We start from the raw sequence: 20,076 nt of genomic DNA on the forward strand, positions 1-20,076 counted from the left end.
TTGGATCAGGTGATAGCCCAGCTTTAGATGCTTTTGTGGGTCCCCACCCCCTTTCCGCACCTTCCCAGGCTCTGTCTGCCCTGCCCACCCCACCCTTGTTCCAGCTACTAAGGTGAGAGAACTTCACTATTTATTCTCCTTTAGGTTTTTGCTTTTGTCTTTTCTTCAAACACAAGAAGCTTTTTTTCCTGTCATCGTTGCTGTCTGAAATATTCTCATCCCTTCTCATGGCACACTTTTCACCCCTCTCCATCCGGTCTTCATTCCTTCAGAAGCTTCAGTCACTTCCCCAGTGAGGTCTTCCCCGGCCACCCGAATTAAAGTACTTCCCAACCTGCTGTTCCCCACCTAGCACCCTTACCCCCTCAACCACAATTTCACGCAGCAATCAAGAAATACTCATGCGCTTACTATGCACCAGTCATTTACTTGCTGTGGGTGTGGAGGGGAAAGGCTGGGTGGGGGCGGGAAATGCGTGAGCGTGATTGTCAAGGACTGAGCGGTTTCCCCTCTGAGCACAGGGCATGTAGTCAATGTATTAAGATAGTGGTCGGCAAACTCATTAGTCAACAGAGCGGCAAACCGCAGCTCGCGAGCCGCGGTTTGCCGACCACTGTATTAAGGGAATCAAAGCCAGGAAATGGATGGTTCCTTGCAGCCACTTGCCGAGAGGTGGGTGATCTGAGTACCGGCAGCTGGCAGCCATGGGAATCACTTCCAGTTACTCCCTCATGCTCCCCATTCATGGCGGACCTCATGATGGTCCAGGTACTTTTCCCTCTGAGCCCCAAAGTGGCCTTAGCATCCTTCCCAGCAGAAGAGCCCTGTCAATTCATCAACCTGGCCTGATTTGCCATTGCAGACCTATGCAATTTAATGTAGAGCACACTCCTTAGCTCTAGTTAAATATTCATAAACATTTCCTTTTAGAGAGGATATAGGTGGAAGCATTTCTTAAAAACCGTATCTTGCTCTGGATTTATTGAGTCTATTTTTCCCCGCTTTTTTTTCTTTTCCCAGGAGAAAATAATGAATGTCAAAGGAAAAGTGATTCTGTCAATGCTGGTTGTCTCAACTGTAATTGTTGTGTTTTGGGAATATATCAACAGGTAATTATGAAACATGTTGAAATGATGTAGATGAAAGTTACTCTGCTCTGCTAGTGTTAGCCAAGTTGAATTAAAGGTAGATTTAACTGAAACCATCAAGAAGAGATTTCACTCTTCCAGTGTCCCTGAGCCCTGAGCTGTCTTTATAAGCCTTCGAGCTCCAGGTGCCTCTGGCTAATTCACTATCTTCCTTCCTGCCATGTTCCCAATGTCTTGATTTTTGTACTCAGGCAGTTCTGGGCAGGCTAAACACAGAAATAGTAAGGTCTTATTAAGCCCCAAATGTAATTTAGAATAATCCATATGGCCAGATATAGAAATTACCTTTAAGAAATTTCAGACACAAATTCCATGAGAAATCCACCCTGGTTTTTGCAATCCTGGGTATTTGCAGAGTTTAATGGAGCAACTCAAGTTGTTGACTTTTGTTGCAAAATACACTTGAATCACTGGTGATTCATTTGTGCCTGGCTGAAACTTCTTTTCTTTTTTAACTCTGGAAAGCAAAGGGAATGAAACATTCCCGAGTGCATTCACCCAAAAACACAGCTTCTGTGCTTTTGGAAACTACAGTGCCTCAGAGATTCCAGCTGGAGAGGCTTCTGATAGAAAGAGGGCTCCACAAGCAGCTGCAAAAATGCACGATGCCTTTGACTTCAAAGGCCCTGGTACAGTTCATCCAAAATGTCCATCATCCAGCTAGCTCTGGGCAGGGCGAGCTGTCCGGGCACCATTAATGTACTCAGGGTGAAGTGTTTTAGTAGCCCCCACATTTCACCACGGCAGCCTGGATTAACATGCAAATGTCTTCCAATTCTTAAATTCTAAGGTGAGCCAACAGGACCATTGTGGCTACCAAAATAGGAACTGCACCTTGCGGTCCATCAGTAGAAGAATTGCTCCAGAATTTGTGAGCCTTCCCCCTACACCCTGGGGTGCTGCATAATCAAACTGCTTTGGGAGTGTCATTCTGAACAACTCATTTTAAGAAAAACCAAGATGAGTGTGACCAAGCTAAAAGGCCTACAAACCAGGTCTTTCAAATTGAGGAAACTGGGGGTACTTAGTCCAAAGAAAAGATGAATCAGAGTTAGGTGAAGGGACCCTGAGCCTGCTTAGGTACTCCAGGGCTGAGTCTGGAGTGAGGGCTGCCTGGGGCTGGTCCTGTGCCACCACTTATCTCCTCGGTGACTTTTGGCAATTTACGCAGCCACTCTGTTCCTCATTTTCCCTATTTTTAAAAATGGTGATAGTAACAGTACCTGCTTCATGGGATTGTTGGGAGGATTAAATAAGATATTGAGTATAAAGCAGGTGGGGCAATATCTGCAACTTAATAAGCACTCAAGAGATGCAAGCTGCTATGTTCATCTTCTTCATCATCATCACCATCACCATTGTCCTCTACTCCAGAGGCAGACTAGGACAGGAGATTTTGGCAGGTGGCAGGAAGCTCTAGCAGTTGGAAGAATCCAGCAGAACAAGTAATCTTCGGGGGTCCTGCCCTGAGTTAGGATGCTTGTGTGGGTAACACCTTCAAGCTGTGAGTGCTTGATTGGGTGACCATGGTGCTTTGAATTGCAGTCAGAGTTGTGTTTCCATATTTTGAGGGTTCACAAATTAAATTATTGGAGCCAAAGGCACAAATGTGCATATTGGTAATAGCGTCCCATAAAGAGGGCCATTTTGGGGGGGGGGGGCAATGGTAAGATATGTACACATATAATACCTTAATAAAAATTTGAAAAAAAAAAATTAAAAAAAAAAAAGGGCCATTTTGCAGTGCCGGGCACAGACTTGGCTCAGTAGTCGGGGCAGGTTCTGGCTGCTCTTCAGGCCATGTGGCACCCAGACTGTGGCCACATCGTTCTTCAATGTGCGGAGTCTACTTGAATACCTGCAAGGGGCTTAAAGGGCAGCAGATCCTTTGCCACCTTATGATCAGGCTGGGTGATGATTTGAGGTGAGCTGAGGGCACTAACCTTAGACAGGTGGGCGGTGATGGGCTAAAAAGGATTTTAAAATAACTGAACACATCAAACGATTAGTAAATAAAACTGCTGTCAGCAGAGCATCGAACGAATGTCACCCAGGACAGCATTTGATTTGATGCTGGATGGAGAAAAAAAATCTTAGAATTTTTTTAGAGCCAGAGGAAACTTTAAAAGTTACAGTAAAAGAATAATGATGATGATGGCGATCATGCTGATAGCAGCTACCGGTTACTGAGTGTTGGGTTTGCGTGTACTAGGAACTGTGCTGTGCACTCCCTCCAGCTCTTAGTCCAAGTTCCTAAATGAGGGAGAAACAGTGTGTCTCTGAAGCTCTGAGCTAGATGCGGCATTAGGCTCTGCAGTCATTTTGTTTTCTAGGGGAAGGTAAATCCTGGGTGAGGGGTGGCTGGGCCATGGTGTTCCTGAGACGATGGCAGGAGGGAACCCATCTGTGAGTCTCTCTCCCTCGTGGAAGCCACAATGAAGAGCTGTCGTCCTTTTTATTTACTAAGATTTGAGTCTCCGGGGACCTCCTTACTGGGTAAATACTGAAGTGACTGCAGTGCAACTTCCCTGAGGTCATTGGTTTTAACTCAAAGGAAGGTGGAAACCTCGGGAGTAGCTAAAACCAGGCTCTCAACTCAGCCCGGGGCTTCAGTGATAATGGCTGCAAAATAGCTTTTCTCAGAATTAAAAGTAACATGATATGTTTTTCTTTCCCATTTGCTTTTAGCCCAGAAGGCTCTTTCTTGTGGATCTATCACTCAAAGTAAGTGCTTTGAATTCTAGATGTCTCTGGGACGGCCCACAGCCACTCCTGCACCTCCTACAGTCCGTTCTTAACGTGGCAGCTGGTGATGGCGCTGTGCTCAAAGGTGGAGGGCAGAGGCGGGACCCCAGAGATCTGGAGAGCATGCTTCTGGCCTCCTAGACATGCCTTTATAGAGCCATGGCTGTTTGCCCTTGCTTCTTTCTCATGAAGGGTTTCTTTAAGTAGTGTCCTTCGGAACATTCCTGCCTTCCCAATAAAGAGAGTCAGGGTGGATAATGGTCCCTTCTGCTAAATTTCTTTGGGACAAAGGATCATGAAAAAAAGTTTGGAACTCTGATGAACTAGTGGGTGTATTATTATTATTGTCATCATCATTGTTGCCAGTAAGAACTATGTAAGCCTTCATTTTTCTATCTTTGGCTTGGTTGCCAGGAAGCCCAGAGCAATGTGGTTTGCTTAACTGCTTGTACTTTCCTCAGGCTTCATTTCTGATACAGCTTATCTCATGGCATTAAGTCTGGGTTTTTATGCTTACAAAATGCCATGGGATCTTGGCAGTTTTCCCAAACCCACTCAGCCAATATTTCAGCTACAATTGAAAATAGAGGTAAAACCTTTATTCTTGAGAGTTGCTGGGATGACCAGGGTCATGTGAAAATACGTACCTGAATGACTAAGTAAATGTTTCTCTTTCTGTTCCCTCTTGTTTGTTTTATTCTGGTATTATTTCCCCAGTTATTGTAACTGTAGTTCTTAATCATAAAAATCATCTTAAACGATTCCTGAAAGTAGATGAGCTTTCAAACAGGTTTCTTAGTATTATCATGTCTGTTCACACCTGAGCACTCAGTTTGTCCAAAGGAAAGGCCTTACATTGCCCGGTTTCCCATTTCCCCGCCCCCAGAAGGGCCCTACCTTGGGGAAACTCCAAGATAAGTGTGGAAACTTCTGCATGTGGTTGGGGAAGGTGGTTTCTGATTACAGGTTTCTGAGTTTCTGGTTCAGAGACCCTCCGCTATCTGCAACACATTAAAAAGATCATACGCCGTGATCAGGTGGTATTTATTCCGGGGATTCAAGGTTGGGACAATAGCTGCCAAACAATAAATGTGATACACCACATAAGCAGAGACCCTCAGATTTCCTGAGGCTGTGACTGCTGACTTTGTAGCAACCTGAGTTCTCCTAGTTAAAGCAAAAGAGATCATTCTTGGACAGGTGCGCTGGTTTCTTTATTAAGGTCACAACCTGTTAAATTTATTTTCAACTTAGAAAGCTCTTTTATGTATGCTATTTCATTTAGCTACCTTCATGGTAGGCTTATTGTTGTTGTTGTTATTATTATTATTATTATTCAGGGTGGGGCAAAAGTAGACTCACAACTAAACTTACATTTGCCCCACCCTGTATTAGTATTATTATCTGACTTTCCAAAGGAGAAAAACAGAGATTCAGAAAGGGGAAAATGGCCTATCACAGCCATACAATAGTAAGTGGCAGATCCAAGACCTGAGTTTATGTATGTCTGTCCGTCGTTGTCGTCCCCCACCCCCAACCCCATCATTCTCTCTCCTGCCCCACCGGGGCTCCCTGGATAATGAGCGAGTGCTGGGGCTGTCCCAGGAGGAGAGGTCTGGGCACTGTCAGGCCCCGCCTCTCTCATTCACCCGGAGCAGCTTCACTTCGGCCTGTTTTACCAGCTGACAGTTTTAAAATTTTTGTTTAATCATTTTCTGTCATAAAAAGAATTTGGAAAAACCCCAATCTGGGACTGCCTCATTTTCTAAAAATGTTATTCATCTTTTTCATTTCTTAGAAACCCAGAACTTGGTGACAACGGCAGTCAGAAGGGCTGGTGGTTTCCGAACTGGTTTGAAAATGGGTAAGGCTATGAGACGCTGGTCTGTGTTTCCACCGACGGAACATGTGTAGAGTCCAGATAAATAGTGTCATGGCCATGGCCGTCTCAGTCACTCATGTTTCTGGCTTATTGAAATCATATAAGGAATCTATTTCATGGTTGGGAACAGAACATTAAAGGTTTTTGTTTTTTAAGTTGGGGATGAGTGGGGTTTGGGCTGAAGTTCAGGTTGTAGGAAAGATTATCATAAGATAAAATGTCCTTATGTGGACTATTTGATAAAATTGCCCCGCCCCTGAAATAATCTGAGGGCTGGTGTGTCATTAAACTGCTAACTATGCTGTCTTGGATCATCATAACAAAGATGGGTACTGCGCCTTTTCATCCAAAATATGTCCTTATGAATAACCGTTTAGTATTATGAACCTTCTCCAGCCAGTCACTGACTTCCCAGCACCGTAGATACCCTCCCTGCCTTATTCACCCTGCTTTCCCTTTGTACATAGGACCCACAATTCCCAAGAGGAAGAAGACATAGAGAGAGAAAAGGAAGACAAGGAAGAGCTTCAGCTATCCGACTGGTTTAATCCAGAGTAAGAGTGTCCCTCATGTGCAGTAAATCCATGGGTCAGCAGGAGGTGGCAGGGGGCTGTGTAGGCAACAGTGCCACTGAGAACATCCCTCAGTGGGGAGACAGAATCTTAGACCTTTAACGGCAGATTAGATGAGAAACAGAGTCTGGATGTTTTGACTCAGTTGCTGGAACAATAATACGGTGGCTGGCCAGTGGTAGCAGGTGAATCACAAAATACTCAGCTGTGCTCTTAGAGACGGCATGTTGTGGAACGCCACAGGATGGAGAGTCAGAGCAAGAAAATTCTCTCTGAGATTCAGTTAACTCATCTGTAAAATGGCAACGGTGATGCAAAATCTCAGGGCCACGCATGCATCCTTTCAGCAAACATGCAACAAATGTTTATCTAACACCTATGATAGGCTAACTGGTGTTTTTCAAACTACCGGTCACTCTCCATTACTATGTTCAGATAGTAGCTTAATGGGTCAATACCAGCTTTTTTAAAAAAAAAATTGAAAAGAAATAGACAATCGGAGGGTATAACGATGGAGATTAGGTTTTAACTTATAAATGGGGGGGCGGGGGGGGCGGCACACAAGCAGTGTGTCCCATCTATTAGCAGTGCCCAAGCTCAGCAGAAGATATATGGTGGAGAAGGAGGATGAGAAGCCATCAGAATACAGGTGGCAGTGGGATCTGTAAGCCTGACTAAGGCCACCCTCTGATGAGGGTGGCACACTTTTACGGTGACACTTGTGCTTTGCTGAGCAGGATTTGAGTGGCGGGTCAGGGCTGAATTGCTAGGAACAGAGAGGAGGGTCAGATGAGGGCCACCAGCTGTCATTCTCTTCAGTCTCCCCCGTACATGGCTCAGCTTCTCTCTAAAAGAATGGCGAGCAGATATTTAAAGAATATTGATTGGTTTGAAGCGGCACCAAATTTAAGCCTTCTCGGGGCACCAGAGTGCGTTTCTCACATAAATGACTAGACCAACAATGGAATAAACAAATATATTTATATAAATGTATTCTTTTCTGTAAACTACCTAAAACATCACAGTATGTTGTGTACACATTTCTACAGCAAGATCTCTCAGCTTCTTTGACACCAGATCCTTGTACTTTTCCTCCTACTCCCCATTCTCCCTTCTGTCTCCTTGACAGGGTCTTCTCCTTTCCCGCCTTCACAGATTAGAGCTTCTGGAGGTTGAGTCCAGTATCCTCATCTCTTCTTTACACACCATCTTCCATGTGCCCTCATCCATTTTCCAGGGCATTGGAGACCACCCGTGTGAGACTGATTCCCATGTATATCTTTAGCCCAAACGTTTCCTCTGAGCGCTGACTGTGTCTAACTGCCTGCTTGCTGTCTCTGCATGTCTCACGTGATCCCACCCCACACTTGTTCTCCTCATTTCCCATCTCAAGCCAGGGTCTGGGACAGCTCTCTGATTCAGCCTCCTCCTCCACCCATCCTACAGTCTAATTCATTAACGTGTTCTGTTAACTCTTTCTCCAAAATTCTTCCCACGTCATCTTATCTGCATTTCACAGCCCCCACCCTTGTCTCTGTTGCCATAGGCTCTATGCCGGGTCTCTCCGGCAGCTGCTGCCTAGAAGGAGTTCTCTAAGTAATATGTGCATTCCACGTCTTTGTTGACCTGCACAGTTAATGGAATTTTAACACTTCCTCCACCCAGCACTTGGATAGATACCACAATGTTTCCATAAATGAGTACATACAATGAAAAAGCTACCAATCTCACAAGTGAGTATAGGTTTTGGTTCTGGAGCCCTTTTAATTTGTGGGACGCCTTTGGCCTATACTGGCGAACTCGGTGGGTACCCTGCTTGGAAGGTTTTGGGGGCAGCTCCGAGTCTTTCCCAGCAGCACTTCCCCTCCTTTTAGAGCCCCATCTTTGTGACCTTGAACATCTTTGGCAGTTGAGAGTGGCAAAGGCTAGCTCTTGCACATGTGTGGCCTGCCGTCTGTCACTTCTTGTTTGCAGGAGGGAGGTTTGGGGGTTTTGATGACTAAGACACCTTGATACTGAGGTTCATTCAGGAAACTGATCTCATCCTGTCCCCCTTCTCCTCCCCGCCACTGTCTGCGAGTCACCTGGCTTCTTAGTCAGGGGCGCTGACATATTGGACTTGCCAGTGGAATTTAATAGTTAACAGATGGGAAATAGGACATTTTTAATTAAACATTAATTTTTAATAGTGCTACTTTTTTTTTTTCCCCCCTGCTCAAAGGAACTTTCCCAGCCAACTAACCAAACGGAACACTGGTTTTCTGACTCAGTGTTTCTAGAAGTTGTGGCCTGAGTGGTCATGCAATTGAGGAGTATGTAGCAGGCTGCCACCTGTCAGGACTGAGATTCTCAAGGGGTAGTAGGGGGTGGGGGGTTCTCATTTCTCCGATCCCCGTGCTCAGCACTGGGCCTGGTAAAGGAGAAGGAACTTCCAAAATATATATTGAGAGATTGAGTGCCCTGGTCTGGCCCCTCCTATAAATTAAATGGCTAAAGACCAAGTCCTTTCGCCTATCTTACCCCCTACTTTATTTGTAAAATGGAGATGACGACAGCATCTATTTTATAATCCATGGTAAGGATTAAATGAGGCAGTGGAAGTCAAGTACTTAGCCCCTATGTACCATAACTATTCAGTACACCAGTTCCCTTCCTTTCCGCCTCCTCTTTTTCTTTTTAAGAAATTAATATTACCTGCCTACCGGATGTCCAGCTCCTACACAACTGCACGACTTAGGCTGGGTCAGAACTGTTAAAAGGTCCCTGACAAGCTAAAACAGGACTGCAGTGAGGTGACAGTGCATGGGAGAGTTTAAGTTCAGAAATGTTGGCTATGGGAGTGTGGTGTGTGTGTGTGTGTGTGTGTGTGTGTGTTTTGAAATTCTGTCATTCAAAAAAGCTGGGGGTTTTGTGTGACTAAAGCATCACATAAGCTTCTAAAAACAAAAGGGCGGGGGAGCTCATTTCTCATTCTGCAGTGATAAAACTACTGAAGTAGCTAAATTGTGTGTAAGTAATGGCAGACCCAGCTTTTAGCCCCAGCTTTATCATCATAGCAAGTAAATGTCCACATAAGAAGTGATATAGGGTGGTGGCTCAGGGCGCAGACTCCAGAATTAGCCTATTTGGGTTCAAATCCCAGCTTTGCCCCTTACTGTCTAGGTGACCTCAGGCAAGTTATTTAACCTCTCTGTGTACAGTTTCCTCATTGATAAAATGAGAATCAAAATAGCACCCACCTCTGAAGGGTGAAACTCTTAGCACAGTACTGGTCCCACAGGAAGTGCTCAGTGTGTGTTAGTTACCATCATCGGTGGCCAACTATGTGGCCTTGAACAAGTTAACAAACCTTTCTGAGCCTTGGTTTTCTTACCTGTACAACGGACATACTACATGGCAGGCCTGTTGCAAGGACCAGAAGAGAAAATATATGAGAAGGTGCCTGGTACAGCTTAGTGCAGAATCCAAAATAGCTTCTTTCATGATTGAAGAATCTGTCCTCCATGTGGCCAGCACATCTCTTATCAGGGCAGAGCTGAGGCTCAACTTGAGACTCCAGACAAGATGAGGAGGTTCGGGAGAGCAGCCTGAAAGTGCCCCCCACCTCTGGAGGCAATCCCAGCTGTGCAGGGGGGAAGAAGGAAGCAAGGCACAGGGCTGGGGTGGGAGGACAGTCAGCCTAAGAATTAGAGGGCAGAGCAAGGTGACAGAGGGGTAAGAGGCATGAGGACCAGTCTGCTGAGGTTCTTTTTCACTCTGGGGCTGGAATTGGGACGAGGTAGGATTGATCCAGCCTTGCCCATCCTCACTGAGGAGAAACCTGGCTTTGCTGATGGGGTGGGGGCAGTTTTATGAAAACCTGCCCTTACCCATGTGTGATTGGGGGTGGAGGGAGAGTTCTCATGGCGCTGATGTATGTGTTCTATGTGCCAGCATCTCCCTGATAGCCTCCCCAGGGCCACACAGCCAGCAGGGACCTGACTGGGGGCCACCAGGACTTTGCCCCCAACACTGGCCTTCTCCCTGCAATGGATGAAGTACAAGCAAATGCCTAGCAGGGTCAGGCCTGTGTGTGCTGGAGTTTACATAGAAATGTCTGTTTCGGTCTCTGCTTCCCAAGGGGGGAAATGCTGCTACTTCCTGAGCAAAAGAGGGTCAGAAATGAGTCTCCACCACCTGCTCCGGGCTGAGTCCCAGCCTCTCGCTGGGCCTCAGCTGCTCCTGAGCCTTTCTGCCTTTACCCTTCAGCTTGCTGTAGCTCTGACGTTGCTTCCTGTGTTTGTGTTGGCTTTGCCAAGTTCCTTTCAAGTGTTCTGAGTGCAGAAAGCATGCTTTTCCCCTCCTCTCTGTGCTCCTAGTCAGAAGGCCCATGGTCTGAGCTGGGTGCTCCAGCCTGGGCTATAGGGGCCTCTGCTGGGTCCGTTCTTTCCGGGGGGGGGGGGGGGCCCTCTCTCCTTGTTTGTGAAATAAATGATAACACCAGAATCCCCTAGTCTGGGGCCCTTTTGGGCCTCTAACCAGGTTCCTACTCAGAAATCCTTTTCTGGTGAAAGGCACATTGAAATGGTTTTCTCTCTTTCAGCTCATTGCCCCTTTCTCATCACCCTGTGTCAAGGATCAGGTCTTTCTTAGGCTCAGATGGTACCCACAGGGATAATAACACCCAGAGAGGCCACTATGGCTTAGGAAAGGGCTGAGGAGACAGGAAAGAAAATTAGGAGGAAAAAGAGAACAAGGAAAGCAGGAAATGGGAAAGAGGATATGAGATGAGCAGGGAAGATCCCCATAACAGTCCCCAGGGGCACCTGAGCCTCCCATCCCACAACCGGAAGAGGCTGCCCCTGAAATGTCTTATGACCCAGCCAGGATTCAGGGACAGTGACTGCAAATCCCAGCCGAGCCCAGGTTTTCCGCAGTCTCTGTCCCACCTCAGCAAAGCCGTCCCCACTCACAGGACTCTGTTTTGTCACCAGGAAACGGCCAAAGGTGGTGACAGTGACTAGTTGGAAGGCACCTGTGGTGTGGGAAGGCACTTACAACAGAGCCATCTTAGAAAATTACTATGGCAAACAGAAGATTACCGTGGGTTTGACGGTTTTTGCTATCGGAAGGTAGGTATCACTATTAAACTTGACCTTGACTTCTTGTTCCAACTGTCAAATTGTTTGTGAGGGTCTCCCTGGGCCTACAGAGGCTGTTCATGACTTGTTTGAATGATCAGATGGGAGGATGTTATAATGGGACCATTTCAGTCTCATTTCTGCTGAGACTCCCAAAAAATGAGGACAAAAACCATAGTTGGTGAGTGGACTCCTTCCCACCTCAAAGTGAGGTCTCAGGATATAGGTAAAAATGTCTGCTACACACACTGAGCCCCAAGTGTACAGCTCACCCACAGCCACCTTCACCCCGATCTCCATGGCTTTCTCTGGACATTCCAAAAATGCCAGCGGTTAGTGCATCGTTCTTTCTTTCCATGCTCTCAAGACCCAGGACCAAGGACAGAAGCTCTTAGAGCAGGTTCTCAGTGAGGTAAGTGTGGTGGTTTTCCACGTAGGAGCTGGCTGACCACTCTTCCTTGGGTTCCTCCTGGAGGACTTAGGCCTGCAGAGATTTGGCTGGCCAGAACTTCCTCTTGTAAAAGTTGGATAGGTTCCTCTTTCCGCTTTCATTTCCTTGTTTGGAATGTTTCTTCCCAAATTTCAATCATTCTTACTTGAAATCGGTAATTCGTAATATTGGTTTTAAAATACAATGCATTTCACTCTTTTGGAGATTTTCCCCCGCAAAAAAAACAAAAGCAAAAGTTCAATTTTAGTATTTCTTTCCCATCCCCACCCCACAGCCCCATCTCCTGGCTTTCTCATCAGTACCTTTTCTGAAAGCCATGTGGAAAGTTGACCCCTTTGCCCAGTACAAAGAGTTGAAGGTCCAGGTTGATCTGAGCTCAAGCTCTGCCCACCATAGCACCTAAAGGAGAGCTCTGTAGACCTGATAGTTCTCCTAAGTCCTCCAACCCAGAGGTCAGAAGCCATTGCCGGCACCATACCGATTAAGTCCTAATGTCACTAACTGTATTGATCCCAGGGACCCAGGTAGCATCTCTAACAGAACGAGGTAACTGTAGTTTTGACATTTTTACTAGAAGAATCAGTATTGTCGAGTCGGGAGCCAATGCTCGCCCAGCTCACCTAATCCTTTGGCACTAGAGGGGACAAGCCAGCCATGCTGCAGGTTGATTTGATCCTGGTGTTTCCAAAGAGAACAGAACTGCCCCACATGACTTCAACCAACAGTTATGTCAATGAAAGAAACATCTAAACCTATAAAGAATTTTATAGGATTTTATTTGACCCAAACTGATGACAGTTGACCGGAAGCAAGACCTCAAATGTTCTGGAGAATGACAGTTTTGCAGTTTCTTTTATGCATTTGAAATTAAGGAGGGAACATAAGAAATATTACATGAGGGTGGAAGAAAGCGTGGTGTATGGGATAGTTAAGATTATGTGCTCTCTTGAGGGTGGGACTCTTATTTCAAAGGTGTGTTAACCTAGAGGCACAGAAACAATGGACAGGGCTTGCTTAAAGTTAAAAATAAACCTTTTACTAAAGAAGTTATATGCCTGGGGCATGACTACCCACCATGATCTATCCAATTAGGAATTTATGATCTGATAAACTGGTTTACATTCTGTATAGCCCCTTTTTTTGTCCACAGTTGCAACTGCAGAACTAAAGGGTAAGTGACATGTCCAGTGAAAGCCCTGTGCTCTCTGCTCTGAGGCAGGAGAGGACTGTATTCATCGGCAGTAAATCTTCACATGAGTGGATTTGGACTTTTAGGAGGTGTGATGTTTGGTTTATTTTCAAATAACAATGCAACTTCAGTGCTTCAATCTCTAAACAATGTTAGACCACACAATGGCTCACGTCCTCCCCACAGGATTGTCTCCCAGCTTCAGAGCACTACAATTTTTTCTTAAAGGTACAAAACACCAAAGAATTTCCTGGCCATCAGCCACAGAGCCATGTCGAAGTCCTTCTTTATACTGCTCAGATACATGTTCTCCATTTAAAGACTCAATACTGTAAACGCTTAGGTTTCTAGCGGCCACCATTATAAGTCCACTTTAATTTGGTAGTAAAGAAAGGGATCCAAGCAGCAACCAAAGTGAAAAGTACCAGTTATTATTACTCACAAGACATCATGATTGGCCAGTACTGTGATCAGCCCATTAAATTCAGTCCACATTCACTGAGCATAAGTCTGGGGTTTGCATGAGTTGGGTCAAGCCATCTTTCTACTTCTTCCTCTTCTCTCTGATCCCCATGGCTTTACAAGGGAGTGTGTAGCTGGTTTACAGAAGACATCAACATGGTATTTTTTGAATGAACAGACAAATATCTAAAATACTACTACACACCTATTCGAATGGCCAAAATCTAAAACACTGAGAACACCAAATGCTGGGACGTAACAGGAACTCATTGCTTGTGGTACGACTACTTTGGAAGACAGTTTGGCAGATTCTTCACAAAACTGAGCATACTTTTACCATGCAATCCAGCATTGTGTTCCTTGGTATTTACACAAAGGAGTTGAAAACATGTCCACATAAAAACCTGCAGACAAATGTTTATAGCAACTTTATTCATAGTTACCAAAAGTGGGAAGCAGCCAAGATATCCTTCAGTAGGTGAATGGATAAATAAACTGTGGTACATCCAGATGGGAATATTATCTGTATTAGTGATACAGAGGAACCTAAGTGCATACACTAAGTGAAAGAAACCAATCTGAAAAGGCTACATATCGTATGATTCCACACTGTACGACAGTTTTACTGAAAAGGTAAAACTATGGTGATAGTAAAAAGGTCAGTAGTTGCCAGGAGCTGGGTTGGGGGAATGAATGAATAGGTAGAACAAAGGATTTTGGGGACAATGAAAATTCTGTAAAATACATAATGATAGATACAAGTCCTTATAGATTTGTCCAGATCCATGGAATGTACACCAAGAGTGAACCTTAATGTAAACTATGGACTTGGGGTGATAATGATGTGTCAATGTATGTACACTGACTGCAACACATGTTCCATCCTGGAGCTGAATGTTGTAAGTGGAGAATAATGTGGGAGAGAGGGGAGTATAAGGAAACATGTGCTTTTGTTTAAAAATTTTTGAAAACATATTTTTTAATTGATTTCAGAGAGGAAGGGAGAGAGAGAGAAACATCAATGATGTGAAACATTGATCAGCTGCCTCCTGTATGCCCCCTACTGGGGATCGAGCCCACAACATGGGCAAGTGCCCTGACTAGGAATTGAACCGTGACCTCCTGATTCATAGGTCTATGCTCAACCACTGAGCCACACCGGCTAGGCAGGAACACTATGCTTTTGGTTCACTTTTTCTGTGAACCTAAAAATGTTGTAAAAAAATAAAGACTTTTAAAAAAAGAAAAAATAGTTTAAATAAGGCTAATCAGAGGTTGTTTGCTTTGATATTTGGATGGAACTTATTATGGTGGTATTTGGACAATGGGTTGGAGTTTTGGGTGATCAGTGGGAGGCTCACAGAGTGAATATGTAATACTAGAGGCCCGGTGCACGAAATTCGTGCACGGGGGGGGTGTGTGTGTCCCTCAGCCCAGCTTGCACCCTCTCTAATCTGGGACTCCTCGAGGGATGTCCCTCTCACAATCCAGGACTGCTGGCTCCCAAGCACTCGCCTGCCTGCCTGGCTGATTGCCCCTAACCACTTCTGCCTGCCAGCCTGATCACCCCCTAACCACTCCCCTGCCAGCCTGATCAATGCCTAACTGCCCTCCCCTGCCAGCCAGTCACCCCTAACTGCCTTCCCTTGCCAGCCTGGTTGCCCCTAACTGCCCTCCCCTGCAGGCCTGGTTGCCCCTAACTGCCCTCCTCTGATGGCCCAGTCACCCCTAACTGCCCTCCCCTGCAGGCCTGGTCCCTCCCAACTGCTCTCCCCTGCCAGCCATCTTGTGGCAGCCATCTTGTGTCCACATAGGGGTGGCCATATTGTGTGTTGCAGTGATGGTCAATTTGCATATTGCCTCTTTATTATATAGGATGGAAGGATATCCATGTCCCTTTACCCATTCTCCGGGTTTCAGAGTGGCAATGGTTCAGCTTAATGCATCCCCATAGGACCCAAGGGTCACATCATGGTGCATCTAGTAGGGTAGTAGCAACATTGGGATATAGGTTGGAGTTTTTGAGGGAGGCTAAAGGACTAGCACCCCTGATGTTAGTCAAAGGGTGTAAACTTCTATTTATAACGTGAGTAAGTTCTGGGGATCTCATGTATAGCCTGGTGATTACAGTTAACAATACTATATTATGTATACTTAAAAGTTGTAAGAAAGTATATCTTAAATATTCTTACCACAAAAGAGAAATGGTAATTATGGGACATGATGGAGGTATTAGCTAACTAAGGTGGTAATTATTTTGCAATATATAAGTGTATTAAATCAACACTTTGTACACCTTAAACTTATACAGTGCTACATGTCAATTATCCTATCTAATAAAAGAGTAATATGCAAATTGACCATCACTGCAAGACACAAGATGGCCACCCCCATGTGATCAAAGATGGCTGCCACAGATGGCCTGCAGGAGAGGGCAGTTGTGGGCAGTTAGGGGTGACCAGGCCAGCAGAGGAGGGCAGTTGGGGGAGACCAGGCCAGGAAGGGAGGGCAGTTGGGAGGACCAGGCCTGCAGGGAGGGCAGTTGGGGGGGACCAGGCCAGGAAGGGAGGGCAGTTGGGGGGACCAGGCCTGCAAAGTAGGGCAGTTGGGGGGGACCAGGCCTGCAGGGGAGGGCAGTTGCGGGGGGACCAGGCCTGCAGGGGAGGGCAGTTGCGGGGGGACCAGGCCTGCAGGGAAGGGCAGTTGGGGGGACCCAGGCCTGCAGTGGAGGACAGTTGGGGGGACCCAGGCCTGCAGGGGAGGGCAGTTGGGGAGGACCAGGCCTGCAGTGGAGGGCAGTTGGGGGGACCAGGCCTGTAGGAGAGGGCAGTTGTGGGCGATCAGGCAAGTAGGGAGGGCAGTTAGGGGTGACTGAGCTGGCAGAGGAGGGCAGTTGTGGGAGACCAGGTCAGCAGCGGAGGGCAGTTGGGAGGCGCCATTACTGCAGAGGAGGGCAGTTGGGGGGGGGCATGCCTGCAGGGGAGAGCAGTTGTGGGGGGCCAGGTCTGCAGGGGAGGGCAGTTGGGGGGGACCAGGCCTGCAGTGGAGGATGGTTGGGGGGACCCAGGCCTGCAGGGGAGGGCAGTTGTGGGTGATCAGGCCAGCAGGGAGGGCAGTTAGTGGTGACCAGGCCAGCAGAGGAGGGCAGTTGGGGGAGACCAGGCCAGCAGGGGAGGGCAGTTGTGGGGGGACCAGGCCTGCAGGGGAGGGCAGTTGGGGGAGGACCAGGCCTGCAGGTGAGGACAGTTGAGGGGGCAGGTCTGCAGGGGAGGGCAGTTAGGGGTGACTAGACTGGCAGGGGAGGGCAGTTAGGGGTAATTGGGCCAGCCGGGGATTAGTTAGGTGTCAATCAGGCTGGCAGGGGAGTGGTTAGGGGGTGATTAGGCTGGCAGGCAGAAGCAGTTAGGGGCAATCAGGCAGAGGCAGGTGAGTGGTTGGGAGCCAGCAGTCCTGGATTGTGAGAGGGATGTCCGACTGCCCGTTTAGGCCCGATCCCGGTAGGGCAGTCAGACATCCCTTGAGGGGTCCCAGATTGGAGAGGGTGCAGGCTGGGCTAAGGGACACCCCACCCCCACCCCGCCGCCACACGAATTTCGTGCACCAGGCCTCTAGTATACCAATAAAGCTTGGAAGAAAAAAAGAACTCACATTCTTTTTGCCTACCCAAAGTCTAAACCAAAACAAAGAGCTAAGGCAGATTGTAGTAAATATCATCTTCTTTACAGTTGAAGCTGGTATTGGAGAATGTGGCTTATATCTGTAGGCTTTAGGCCTCCTAACATTGAACCACAGAAGAAGAAAGACTCAAGCAACCAGGCAGCTATAGCACTAGAAACTCCAGGCCTCTGTACATCAGAGTGGTGTCTGTACCACTAAACATCCTGTAAGGCCCAAAGCATACATACTATCTCCAACACATACAGTTTCCAAGAGCGAGAGGAGAGGAGGGGTGGGGCTGTTCATGGCCAGTCGCCTTTCCAAAATTGGTAGTCAGATAAGTCCCTCTACTTCCCCAAGGCAGAGTGACTGAACAGTGGAGAGCAGTCAGGAATGTTACAGTAACAGATGTCTCTCCACATGAAAACATACATCTGCGATGAGGAAAAATAGTTGTCTCTTGAACTTCAAAATACAAACAAAATTATTAGAAAGTACATGGTCTCCTACAGAGTCCCAGAGGTTACATTTATCCCGTTCTTCTTTCTTTCAGATACATTGAGCATTACTTGGAGGAGTTCTTAACATCTGCTAATAGGTACTTCATGGTTGGCCACAAAGTCATATTTTACATCATGATGGATGATGTCTCCAGGTTGCCTTTGATAGAGCTGGGTCCTTTGCGTTCCTTCAAAGTGTTTGAGGTCAAGCCTGAGAAGAGGTGGCAGGACATCAGCATGATGCGCATGAAGACGATTGGGGAGCACATTGTGAACCACATCCAGTATGAGGTCGACTTCCTCTTCTGCATGGATGTGGACCAGGTCTTCCAAGATAACTTTGGTGTGGAGACCCTTGGCCAGTCAGTGGCTCAGCTACAAGCCTGGTGGTACAAGGCAGATCCTCTTGAGTTTACTTATGAGAGGCGGAAGGAGTCTGCAGCATTCATTCCGTATGGCGAGGGGGATTTTTATTATCATGCGGCCATTTTTGGAGGAACACCCATTCAGGTCCTAAACATCACCCAAGAGTGTTTCAAGGGAATCCTCCAGGACAAGAAAAATGACATTGAGGCTGAGTGGCACGATGAAAGCCACCTAAACAAGTATTTCCTTCTCAACAAACCCACTAAAATCTTATCTCCAGAATATTGCTGGGATTTTCAGATAGGCCTGCCTGCAGATATTAAAAGTGTCAAGGTATCTTGGCAGACAAAAGAATATAATTTGGTTAGAACTAATATCTGACTTTAAATTGTGCCAGGAGGTTTCTGAATTTGAGAGAGTATTCTGGCTATTTCTTCAGAAAAGTAACACTTAATTTTAACTTAAAAAAATACTAACAAAACAAACCCAGCAAGTACTACTCCTCGTAACTTTGAGCCTTGTAATATGGGAGCATGAACCTCTGGTAATCAGATGTAAATTCCCAATGATTTCCTATCCTGGGTTTGGGGGAAATATATCAGATGAACTTTAAAAAAAATTGTCACAGTCCATAAAAAAGCCAGAAACACTCTACATATGTCAGATAATGTACTGGAGAAAAGGGTGCTGAGTCTAAAGGAACATAGGTTGCTTTACAGCAGAACTGCAGTGAGGACACAGTCTACCTGGCAGTCCTCAAATGGTTTCAGTAGCAGATCACTTCAGGCCATTTTGGAGTATGTGTGTCTTTTTCGCAGGATGTTTGGCTTCTGTGCAAAAGCCTTGTTGAGATTCCCAATGGTTATCATGGTGGTAAATGTTTGGAGTCACAGGGAATCTGAAGGAAGTGGAAACAAAGCCTCAAAGTGAGTTTGCCATGAAATAGGAGAGAGTGGAAAGATCATGGTTGGGCCATGGCACCTGAGAGGTCACAGAAGATGGATTGGCACTTAAATATAGCATGGATCCAGGTGCTAAATGGGAAAGGGATAATGTGGATGGTCTCCAGCCTCCTTAATCCCATGACAACCAGAGCAGAGGGGACTTGAATGGAAGATACTTCTTTGTTTTGCCCAAGTCACATTCAGTCTGCCAGATTCTGCAACTGTGTCTTCAGATCCTTGGCCAGAAAAAGTGGATGGTGTCAGAGAAGACAGAGGCCTAGCATGGACTAAAGAGGCTTGCAAGGAACTTTCCAGACCGGGGCTTCATGACAATCATCATCAGCAAGTCCAACTGCCACTTGCTCTAACCCTCAGAGTCCCTCAGCCTATTGTGCCCGTTTGGAGGGCTGACATCAGGAATGGATTGGAGGAAAAGCCCTCCCTCCAAATAACCTAATTTTCCCCTGCCTCCTTTGCACTACTGAGGTGTAACAACCAGATGCATTTAATAAAATGGTTAATTGATTTGATATCAAAAGCAGATGGGATGGCAATGGGAGACCCAGTCCTCATAACTGAACAGCTTAACATTCAATTCCCTTCTCTAAGAGAAGTTATAAAATCCTACCTATTATTTAAAGTTAAGCAATTCAATGTAAAGGAAGTTAGAAGGCAACATTTACATATTTATATTTTGCTTGTGTTCCAATTAAAGTCATGTTTCCTTTTGTAAGTGATTTATTTGAAGAATCATTGCGCTGGCTTGACATTCAGCACACTGGGCTTCTCTGATAAATTGAAACCTACATTTTTTTTTTTTAAATGTAGTTTATTGATTTTTTACAGAGAGGAAGAGAGAGGGATAGAAAGTTAGATGAAAGATTTCATTTTTTCCCTATTTTCAAGTTCAAAATAATGTGATTTAGACTTTAGAAAGTTTAGAGGGATAGAAACATCGATGAAAGAGAGACATCGATCAGCTGCCTCCTGCACACCCCCTACTGGGGATGTGCCCGCAACCCAGGTACATGCCCTTGACC

General features: G+C 46.1%; 1 protein-coding gene across 3 annotated transcripts in view; it reads left to right on the forward strand.

The window, feature by feature from the left end:
• GGTA1 (glycoprotein alpha-galactosyltransferase 1 (inactive)) overlaps positions 1 to 19,843 on the forward strand; it is a 125,258-nt gene extending 105,415 nt beyond the window's left edge. For 2 of the 3 annotated variants that reach the window (XM_080667708.1, XM_080667710.1), the window contains 6 exons: positions 1,021 to 1,109; positions 3,837 to 3,872; positions 5,692 to 5,757; positions 6,243 to 6,329; positions 11,321 to 11,458; positions 17,780 to 19,767. In XM_080667708.1, the coding sequence (XP_080523834.1) occupies positions 1,021 to 1,109; positions 3,837 to 3,872; positions 5,692 to 5,757; positions 6,243 to 6,329; positions 11,321 to 11,458; positions 17,780 to 18,473 (1,110 nt within the window). In that variant the 3' untranslated portion in view covers positions 18,474 to 19,767. Of the gene's footprint in view, positions 1 to 1,020; positions 1,110 to 3,836; positions 3,873 to 5,691; positions 5,758 to 6,242; positions 6,330 to 11,320; positions 11,459 to 17,779 lie in introns of all 3 variants that reach the window. The other variant, XM_080667709.1, reaches the window with a different exon arrangement.
• The last annotated feature ends 233 nt before the right edge of the window (positions 19,844 to 20,076 follow it).

Source organism: Plecotus auritus (assembly GCF_963455305.1).
Source record: "Plecotus auritus genome assembly, chromosome: 5".
Lineage (NCBI taxonomy): Eukaryota > Metazoa > Chordata > Mammalia > Chiroptera > Vespertilionidae > Plecotus > Plecotus auritus.